At 38.5% G+C, this 11182-nt stretch overlaps 1 protein-coding gene across 3 annotated transcripts in view; it reads right to left on the bottom strand.

The window, feature by feature from the left end:
• The window catches only part of PIGF (phosphatidylinositol glycan anchor biosynthesis class F), a 32786-nt gene extending 21606 nt beyond the window's left edge, over positions 1 to 11180 (bottom strand). Inside the window, exons 1-4 of one of the 3 annotated variants that reach the window (XM_058278499.2) lie at positions 10971 to 11180; positions 9164 to 9411; positions 6079 to 6170; positions 4145 to 4261 (exon numbers count right to left, since the gene is read on the bottom strand). In XM_058278499.2, the coding sequence (XP_058134482.1) occupies positions 4145 to 4261; positions 6079 to 6170; positions 9164 to 9391 (437 nt within the window). In that variant the 5' untranslated portion in view covers positions 9392 to 9411; positions 10971 to 11180. Of the gene's footprint in view, positions 1 to 4144; positions 4262 to 6078; positions 6171 to 9163; positions 9412 to 10831 lie in introns of all 3 variants that reach the window. The other 2 variants (XM_058278498.2, XM_071208803.1) reach the window with 2 other exon arrangements.
• Positions 11181 to 11182: the final 2 nt, after the last annotated feature.

Consider the following 11182-nt stretch of genomic DNA (forward strand, 5'->3'; position numbering starts at 1 on the left):
CGTGCCGTCTGGGGCAAGGGTTTGCTGGCTGTAGGATATACAGTGCTGTGCCTGGGACCACAGCAACCTGTTTCTTAGGGAAGAGAGGACTTTTGTATCAGTGTAAAAGGGGGAGTTCCTAGGGCCCCAAATGCATGCCCAGGGTAAGAAGGCTTTGGCCTCAAGCTATTCTCTAAATTGACTGTATGGATAAGCCAATCTGCAAAGACTAAGAGAGGTGTTTCTTTCTTTCCTCCCTCCATCCCTACTTCCCTCTTTCCTTTTCTCTCTCTCTCTTTCTCCCCCCCCCCCCCACCCTTTCTTTTAGCTCCTGGTATTCAAGAGAAGCTCTGTCATAACATTAGCTGCAAACTAGTTTAACGAACAGAACTTAAGAGACTAAATTCTGTCAATAACACACTAAAATATCAAAATGTTCAGGTTTCAACAAAAGATTACAAAACATATTAAAAACAGGAAGTGATGGCCCAGGCAAAGGAGAAAAATAAAGCATTAGAAACCATCAGTGACCACATCTAAGACATACCAAAGACTTTCAAAAAATGGTCCTAATCATGCTCAAAGATCTAAAGGAAAATATGGACAAAGAACTAAAGGAAATCAGGAAAGTGAGAGAGAACACCAAAAGAATATTAATAGAGAGAGAGAAATGGTTAAAAAAAAAAAAAAAAAGAACCAAATAGAGCTGAAGGCCACAGTAACATAAGTGAGAAATTCCCTACAGGGGTTCAACAACAGATTGAAGCCAGCAAAAGAAAGAATTAGTGAACCTGAAGATAAGACAATTGAAATTACCCATTCTGAGAAGCAGAGGGAAGAAAGAATGAAGAAAAGGGAATAGAGCCCAGGGAACCTGTGGGACACCATCGAGTGTACCATTATATACATTATAGGAGTCCCGGAAGTAAAGAGAGAAAATTCAAAAAAAATTACGTCTGACAACTTCCCAAATTTCAAAAAAGGCATGAACATAGACATCCAAGACACTCAATGAACTCCAAACAGGATAAACCCAAATATACTATACTGTGGCATATCATAATCAAAATGACTGCCAAAAATAAAGAGGAAATTCTGAAAGCCACAAGAGAGAAGTAATGTGTCCTATAAAAGGAAACCTCAATAAGATTAAATGCCAATTTCTTATCAAAAACCTTGGAGAAAAGAAAGCAATGGGATGACATAGTTAAAGGGCTAAAAGCAAATAACTGCCAATCAAGAATTCTATATCCAGCAAAACTGTCTTTTAAAAATGAGGGAGAGACTGAGATATTCCCAGATAAACAAAAGCTGAGGGATTCAACATTACTATACAGGCCTTACATGAGATGCCAAAGAGAGTTCTGCAAGTTGAACGGAAAGGACAACAGACAATAGACAAAGTTACATGAAAAAATAAAGATATATAGTAAGGGTAATTACTGGGGTAAATATAAATGCCAGTCCTGTTATATTTTTGGTTTGTAACTCCACTTTTTTTACTTCCTACAGGCTCTAAAAGGAAAATGCATAAAATGTAATGAAAAAGCACTTGTTTGGGACTCATAATGTATAAACATGTATTTTGTGATAGGAACTACATAAAGGTGGTGGGCAGAGAGGTATAGGAACATAGTGTGTATATACTATTGAAGCTAAGTTGGTATCAAGGCAAACACAATTGTTGCGGATTTAGGATGCTAAATTTAAGCCCATGGTAATTGTAAAGAAAACATCAAATATTAAGCAAGTTCACAGAAATGGAAATTAGAGTACTGGTTGCCAGGGGTGAGGGGCAAGAGGAGTGGGGAGTTTATGCAAAATGGGTTTAGGGCTTGCTTGGAGAGATGAGAAAGTTATAGTAATGGAAGGTGATGAGTGTAATGCAATATAGTGAACATGATTAATACCACTGAATGTTATGCTTGGGAGTGGTTGGGATGGGAAAGTTTATGTTGTATATACATTTCTACTATAAGAAAGAAAGAAGGAAAGAATGAAGGGAGGGAAGGAGGGGAGAGAAGAAGAAAGGAGACAATGACAATTAAAAGCAACACATGATCCTGAAGAGGAGTCAACCAGGAGAAGGCTCAAAAGTATATTATTGGGATATATGAAGGAAAAACAAAAGGAATATAGACTGTAAAGTTTATATCACTGTTAAAATTCTTGAACTTGATAAACTGCATTTAAGGTGGATACATAAGTGAATATCCTTGTTCTTAGGAAATGTACATGGCAGTATTAAGGATATTAGGAGCACAATGGATCCAACTTATACTCAAGTGTTCAGAAAATGGATTGACAAAGTGATACGTAGATTGATGGATAGAGCGATATAGTGATAGAATGACAGTTGGAATACAGCAAATGTGGCAAAATGTTAAAATTGGTGGATCTGGGTATCTGGGTAAATAGAAGTATACTGGAGTTCTCTATATGGGGTTTGTGTAATTCTTGTAACTGCCCCGTAAGTTGGAAAGTATTTCAAAATAAAAAGTTTTTATTTTTTATTTTGAAGATTGTTCTAAAGAGGAACAAACAAATAATTTCAAAAGGAAAATGTCAGTAATCTAGGGAGCCAAGCTGCCTCACATGCATCTATTGTCTGTTCTTCTTGGTCTGTTCTATTCCAAATCGCACAAAAATAATGTGGCAATTTAAGGTTTTTACGGACTCCAGAAAATTCTATTCTTAAAGCAAACCTAACCCTATGGGTATGAATCTATTGTAAATGGAACCGTTTTATTAAATTACTTTAGTTAAGGACCTTTGATTAGATTACTGCAATAGGCATGACCCAGAGTGGGCCTTAAACCTCTTAAGGAGTCCTTTATAAACAGGATGACTACAGAGAGGGGAAACTGCAGAGATGGACACAGGAGCAGAGAGAACCCCCAGAAGCTGAGAGAATAAACCACAGACAGAGCAGTCAGAAGCTGAAAGCAACAGAGCCTGGAGGAGAAGGCAGAGGCCAGCAGATGCCACCATGTGCCTTCCCATATGACAGAGAAGTCCAGGATTACCCAAAGCCAGACTTTGGGATGAGAGCCTTGCCTGATGATGCCTTGATCTGGACATTTTTTCTCAGCAGGGGAACTATAAGTTTATAAGTTAATAAATCCCCACTATAAAAGCCAACACATTTCTGGCATATTGCTTTTGTTAGCTTTTATCGAACTAAAACAAATACCATGTTAACTTTAGTTTCTATGCTTTCATTCAATCCTCTGGTATGAGTGTCTTTCCCTTTACCCTTGGTCTCTCCAAATATTAAACTCTTGATCCAAGTCTTTCCTAGCTCATCCCCCTCTTCAGCTACATTCTCAGTGGTCTTTACCCCTCTGTGTTCTTCAGCACTTATTGTTTGTTTTACACATTTTAGTCTCCTATTATTTGCTCACTTTATTCCTGTCCCTTGAACATTTAAGTTACTTAGGGGAAGAATCATGGCTAATACTCTGGAATCCATATAGAGTTTAGCACAACACTGAGCATAAAGTTCAAGAAGTTTTTTGTCACTTGATAAATAGTTTAAAACTGTAGGAACTAAATAACCTTCCAGTTTCCTTAGTTACAACTGTGCTATTTCTGACACATACCATTTCAATGCTTTTCAAGAAGCTAAAAGTCTAACCTTGCTATGCTGAAAATATGTATGGCTACTAAGGTAATAAAATCCTATAAAATTTGTACTCTGATTTCTATGTCTTACCATGAAAGAGGATAAATAAGAAATTACCATTGTTAATTAAAAACATCTTTAGATTATGGACCAATTCTACATTATAAGATGTCAATAAAAACTGTAGTGCAATTTTATCACAGTGCCAAATTATCCCAGAAGAATGGTTTGCAAAGTTGTTGTGGGGTTTTTTTTGTAACAGAAATCTTTTTTCAAACAAAAGGCTAGGTGGAATGCTACCATGGGACAAAACAAAAAAAGCAGAGCTGATCTAGCTAGAGTGGAAGGAGGGGACTATGGTCTACTTCTCTCGAATGCATATTATTACCTTCTCACCTCCAATCCCAAATGAGGGGAAACACCATACATTGCTGGGAAACACTCATGGAAATAATCAGCCGCTGCCATGAATAGAAAAATAAATTTCTAATTTTTAAAAATTTATTTCTAATATTACTAAAACATAAAATTAAAACTTACCCATTCCTACTGAAAACTCTTAGCCATGCTTTAGTGTTTGGTCCTAACAAACATAGACAAGGTATAGTAGTAAAAGTAGACAATATAACCGCAAATAAAAAAGTTTCCAATACCAACCTAGGGGGAAAAAAACTTGATTATAATTTTACTATTGAAATGCAAGCTATAAGAAAACAAAATCTATCAGATATCTGGCTTTAATGATAGATTTCAGATGTATCAAATAGTCTTACTGAGATTGTCCATTCATTGCAAGAAACCTCATTTCTATATAATTAACTTTTTTCCTCTATAGTCAATGGAATTTACTACACAACCAGTAATTCAACTTCACTTTACATCAGAATCACCTGGAGAGCTGCATATACTAAAAACTGGGGAGCCCCACTCCTAGAGCTTCTGCCTGGGGCCTGAGAATTTCCAGATGTATGAAATGCTCTTTTTTTTTTTTTTTTTTTTTTGAGGTACTGGGGGCCAGGGACTGAATCCGGGACCTCATATGTTAGAAGCCAGCGCCCAGTCACTGAGCCACATCTCTTCCCAAGATGGCTCTCTTGCCTGTTTTGTCTGTTTGTTTTTGTTTTTTAGGAGACATTGGAAATTGAACCAGGGTTCACTGTTTGTGTTTTACAGTACTATGGATTATTTTTTCTTTTTAATTTATTTTTTGTTCCAGTATCATACATATGACCTAAAATTTCCCTTTTAACCACGTTCGAACATTTAATTCAGTGGTGCTAATTATCTTCACAGTGTTGTGGTACTATTACCAACATCTATTACCAAAATGTTTCCCATCACCCCAAACAGAAATTCTGTCCCATAAAACTGACGTTTTGAAAAAGTGTTGAGTTTTACATTTAAACTATAAACATTAGCCTATTACAGGAATCTACAGACTTTCCTTAAGAAAACTAATTCTTTTCAAGCATTTAAGTATTATATTTACTAAGAATTGATACGCTAGTTATAACAAACTTTTATATATCTTTATAGTAAATTTTCTTAGAGCTTCTAAGGGTCATGTATTAATTGCTTTAGTATCAGCTAACACGGAGGTGAAGAAGGTCAACCACCACACCATGGAGCCAAGACTGCCTACAACTGAAAGCAGGAGAATTGTATCCAGCATCCATGTGGAATCTAAGCCCCTTCTTGATATAGATGTGGAGTGGACACAACCATTCTAAGGTCTACAGGATGGAGGAATAGCGTATGGATTAGAGAGGACTTACTGATATTCTATTCATGAACTACTATGATTAGTAATCGAAGAAAATGTGGCACTGGTGTGGAGAAAGTAGCCATGGTGGCTGGTGGGGGTAGGAAGTGGGAGGAAGAGATGTGATGTGGGGGCATTTTCGGGGGTTGGAGTTGTCCTGGGTGGTGCTGCAGGGACAGTTACTGGACATTGTATGTCCTCCCATGGCCCACTGGATGGACTGTGGGAGAGTGTGGGCTATGGTGTGGACCATTGACCATGAGGTGCAGGGGTGATCAGAGATGTATTCACCAAGTGCAATGAATGTCTCATGATGATGGAGGAGGTAGTTGTTATGGGGGGAGGAGTGGGATGAGGGGAATGGGGGGGTACGTGGGGACCTCATATTTTTTTAATGTAACATTAAAAAAATAAAGACAAAAAAAATTGCTATAGTATAATTACATCACCACTACCCTCCAATCTGCAACTGGGTAATTGAAGCATTTAATGAAATAAGTTATTACTGATTTACAAAAGAAGGACAACACTGCTAAAGAAGGGCAATGCGATTGGTATCCTTACTTGATCCACTAATTAAACACACTTTGGTTTTTCTCTAATTGCCAACAGTGTTGGCACAATGTTTAATAAGCAATTAAAATCTAATTTTTAAAAAAGTTTTTAAAAGTTTTAAAATATCATTTCCCAACGGTAAAGATTTTATACTTACTCTATTAGTGGTGCTCCATATAGAACAAAAATTACATGAAAGAAGAAACATGACATAAGAAAGTAGATACAGGATTTCAAAAACCTGGGTACCTAAAAAAGAAATGAATAATTTGAAGACACTACAGAACACCCAAAGACAGCAAATTCCTCTATTTTATATTGTATCTCCAAATACAAATTATTCTCATAATATATAGAACATTTGAATGTTCTTTGGTTTGGGGTTTACTGAAGAATCATATTACATGTCCTATGTATAGTTATATATGCAGCCTTCAATACAGCATTGTAAAAAGCCAAAAGTCAAGTACCACCCTATGATGGTTAGGCTAATGTGTCAACTCAGCCAGGTAATGGTGCCCAGTTGTTTGGTCAAGCAAGCAATGGGCAAATTGTAATACAAGGGCATTTCATGGACTTTAATCATCAGGAAGCTGATCGCATAGATGACTAGTTACATTTACAATCAACTGAGGAGACTGATGTCAGCAATGAGTGACATCTCATCCATTCAGTTGAAGGCCTTAAAAGAAGTGATTTCAGCATTCAGAGGGAATTCCCATCTCTACTTCAGACAGCCAGTGTCTCCTGGGGAACTCACTAACGACCTTCATCAGAGACCCTGGCTTGCAGCCTGCCGTTCAGAACTGGGATCTGTGCACTCTAACGGTTGTGTGAAACAATTTTATAAAATCTCATACTATTTACAGATATCTCTTGTCAGTTCTGTTTCCCTAGAAAACCCTGACTAATAAACATCCCCTTGTTTATTCCCTACCCAACCAACACTAGAGTCAAAAAGGGGTTCTTTTTCTGTGGTATGTATTTACAAAATATTTATTAATAACAGAATGCTAGAATACAAGAAACACAACATACAGTCATTATCAAAGACCAACTGAGAAAACAATACTTAAAACATACACAGGATAAAAAATATGAGCTACTTTTTAAATTAAAAACAAATTCCTGGGGAGCGGATGTAGCTCAAGTGGTTGAGCACCTGCTTCCCATGTACAAGGTCCTGGATTCCATCCCCAGTACCTCCTAAAAAAAAAAAAAAGGCAAAATAAAAGAAACAAATTCCTATGGAAACTGAACCAGAAAAGCAAATACTAATACTAATCCCCCAAATCATATTCATCTTACTATACGACCCATAGGCAAACAGATCTGCATGTCTGCAAATTAGCCTGTGGGACCTGCTTGATTTGGAGCTTAAGAAGATAAAATTTGTAAAATACACATTTAGCTTTTTTAATCAAAGGGCAGTAAAGGTGCTTTAAAATACTTAACAGAGAGCTTAAACATATTTTGAACAATATTAAGTGAAGACTTCCTTAGGTTGGAGCAAAAGTAATTGCGGTTTTGCATTGTTGAAATTTGCCATTTGATATTGGAATACATTCTTAAATAAATGTGGTTATGTTATACATCATTTTAATGTGCATTTCTCACTTTATGTTTTTTTTTTGCTAATGACTTATTACTTGCTATTTATGTTATTATTCATTTTAGACTATGGAAATGATGTAAGACAAAAAGCAAATTCGAGTAATTTTCTTATTTGAGTTCAAAATGGATTGTAAAGCGGTGGAGACAACTTGCGACATGAACAACACATTTGGCCAGGAACTGCTAACGAACATACAGCAGTGGTTCAAGAAGTTTTGCAAAGGAGACCAGAGCCGCAAAGATGAGAAGCATAGTGGCCAGCCACCAGAAGTTGACAACGACCACCTGAGAGCAACCATCAAAGCTGATTCTCTTAACAGCTACACGAGAAGTAGTTGAAGAACTCAACTGCGGACCATTCTATGGTCCTTTGGCATGTGAAGCAAATCGGAAAGGTGAAAAAGCTCGATAAGTGGGTGCCTCATGAGCTAACCAAAAATAAAAAAAACTGTCATTTTGTAGTGTCATCTTCTCTTACTCTACACAACAATGAACCATTCCTCAATCGGATTGTGATATGCAATGAAAAGTGGATTTTATACGACAACCAACGATGACCAGGTCAGTGGTTGGACTGAGAAGAAGCTCCAAAGCACTTCCCAAAGCCAAACTTGCACAAAAAAAGGTCATGGTCACTGTTTGGTGGTCTGCTGCCAGGTTGATCCACTACAGCTTTCTGAATCCCTGCAAAACCTTTACATCTGAGACGTATGTCATTTGTTGAGATGCACTGAAAACTGCAATGCCTGCAGCCAGCGTTGGTAACAGAAAGGGCCCAATTCTTCTCCACGACAACGCCCGACTGCACGTCCAAAGCTTCAAAAGTTGAACGAATTGGGCTATGAAGTTTTGCCTCATCTACCATATTCACCTGACCTCTTGCCAACTGACTACCACTTCCTTCAAGCATCTCAGCAACTTTTTTTTCCTGCAGGGAAAATGCTTCCACAACCAGCAGTATGCAGAAAATGCTTTCCAAGAGTTCGTCGAATCCCGAAGAATGGATTTTTACGCTACAGGAATAAACACACTTATTTCTCATTGGCAAACATGTGTTGACTGTAATGGTTCCTATTTTGATTAATAAAGATGTGTTTGAGCCTAGTTATAATGATTTAAAGTTCACGGTCCAAAACTGTAATTCCTTTTGCACCAACCTAATAATTTAAATTAATAGTCAACATGTTACATTGGAACGGATTAACCAATACCAATACTCCAGAAAATAGATTCTATTACCTGAAAATTATACATTTCGTTAAGGAAGATCATGTGTGAAACAACGGAGTTACCATGGAGACTTGTTTTTACAATTCCTGAAAAGCTCTTAAGTGTCTTTCGAAAAATGCAAAAATATAATAAACTGCTTCTTGTAAAATAAGGTTTAAAGATATGACTGCTATATGTATTTATCTTCACTGGTGACATAAGGTCATGGTTTTACAGGCTCACAATGCATCTACCAAATTTGCTTCTAGCAATAAATAAGTAACTCCTTTGTAAAAAGGACATTAGGTTCCTGCTACTCATTTTAAATAACCCAATGAGAATTGGGTTAATGCTTTATTCTTCCATTAATAGAAACACTAGCCCCATCCAAAAGTCAGTTATCAAGAAACAAACCTTACCTTGTGTGATAATGAACTTCTTTTAGAGGATGCATTTGGTTTCATTACTAAATATAATACTAGATTGACAGCAGTTACAAAAATGGAACAGATGCACAACCATGTCAAGTGTGTTTCCAATATTGAGAAGTTCTCCAAGAAGAATGGTGGAATGGAAATGCTTAAGATAATTGAAAATATGCACAAAAGATGGGCATATGATAGTCTTTTGATATCAGTATCTTTCATGGTGGTTCTTGGGTGGTTATCTAATGAAAAACAAATTAAATTAATAAAAGAACATGTGCAATAATGACTTTTCCATTGTTCCAACCCAAAAAAATTAACTAACTTTCTATGGACAATAATGTATTTGTTTCAGAACACAGAAAGGTGCATACACAGAAAGATGCTAAAAACACTAGATTTAGCATTATATTTTACCTTAGATTTTCTTAATATGGTACCCATCCTTGTACCTAAACAGCTCTCAGAGCTCATAAAGGACAAACTTACTAATTTCTAAAATATCTGTGACTGGTGTAGGACCAAGTAAGCAATTCATTTTATTTTTTTGCCAAGATCAGAGATCGAAACGACTACAAGGATTAAATGATCTGTCACTATTAGAAATAAAACCTAAATATTCTAGAAACTCCATGAGTACACTTTAGACAAGTTGTTTGTGTTTTCTGTTTGCTTGTTTACCATTGTGGACCTTTGTCCAGCATGACAATACTTCATTATCTTCTAGCAAGTACCAAATGATACCAAGTGCACATTAGAATACTCAAATGGTGGCCGATGCAATCAAGAGTGTTCAAAGAGCATTAAGATAAACTAATGGATGCCAGTTCCAAAAATACCAAAATGACAACGTTTCTTAGCTGGATATGTAAAGAATGATGTTACAGAAGCGAGAACACAGTTTGTAAGGAAAAAAATTTACTCAAGACACAGTGGGTGAATTACGGCGCTCATAATTCTCACAATAATGCTCAAAGGCAAATATAGTACAGATAAGAAACAGGCTAAAACTTGTTAGGCGACACATCCAAGGTCACAATCTCCCAAGTGCTAAAGCGATTCCAAAACCTAGCCTCTCTATATCACTCTATGGGCTGGGAAGAGGATGGACGTCAAGGGTTTCTCACAGCTAACTGGCAGGGTGGGGGGTGGGAGTGGGGGTGGTAACGAAGTTCTCTCAAGAAATATCCCTTTGGACACCATTCTTATAAGCCATCCTCAGCATCCTGACATCGAAAGACTGGGATCTAATACGGTGAGCAGCACACAAACTCGGCAAGCGCCAAGTGAATGCATGAAAGAAGTGGGAAAAGTATGCCTAGAATTTAAACGAGGTGGTCCTTCCTGAGAAAAAAGCACTAACGCCCCTGCGTGCCCATGAGGACATCAGGCAGGCGCCCTATCGGGAGGCCACCGCCCCGGAGCCATGAGTCTGACCTGGCCAGATCGACACGCATTACTCTGGTCTGCTCCCAGAGAAGCCTTCACGTGAATCACCTTCCTCTGCAGCCCCATCCCAAACCAGATCGCTGGCGGGAACTGAGCCGGGAGGAAAGCGCTGAGAGGCATAATCAAGGAGCACAGGTGATGGAGACCAGGGAAAACTGAGGTAGTGCGATAGAAAGTCGGATCCGAAAGAAGATCGGTCCATCAAGGACATGCCTGGGTCATGCAGCGCCGGAGCGGCGGGTGGGCGAAGGAGGGCCGGCGTGCACAGAGGCTCGCGACCTCTTCGGCAGATGGCACGGTTTGCTTGCTCTCCGGGAGGCGAGCGAGTCGGAGAAGGTCGGGCTGGGCTTACCTAACTCGCCCCCCGGCAGAAGACCAGGGGAGGCTTTTGAGCCCCACCAAGATGTTCGACTCGCAGGCCACACCTTCGGCGCAGGCGCAGAGCTGTGTGGGCGGAGACCCAAGACCACACAGCCAGTCGGAAAAGTGGAGGGGCGGGGCTAAAAAGCAGCCCTTGCCCACCTACTCGCATTTGTTCTCCCCGGGATTCCCCAGGTGTAGGAT

The sequence above is a fragment of the Dasypus novemcinctus genome, chromosome 17 (assembly GCF_030445035.2).
Source record: "Dasypus novemcinctus isolate mDasNov1 chromosome 17, mDasNov1.1.hap2, whole genome shotgun sequence".
Classification (NCBI taxonomy): domain Eukaryota; kingdom Metazoa; phylum Chordata; class Mammalia; order Cingulata; family Dasypodidae; genus Dasypus; species Dasypus novemcinctus.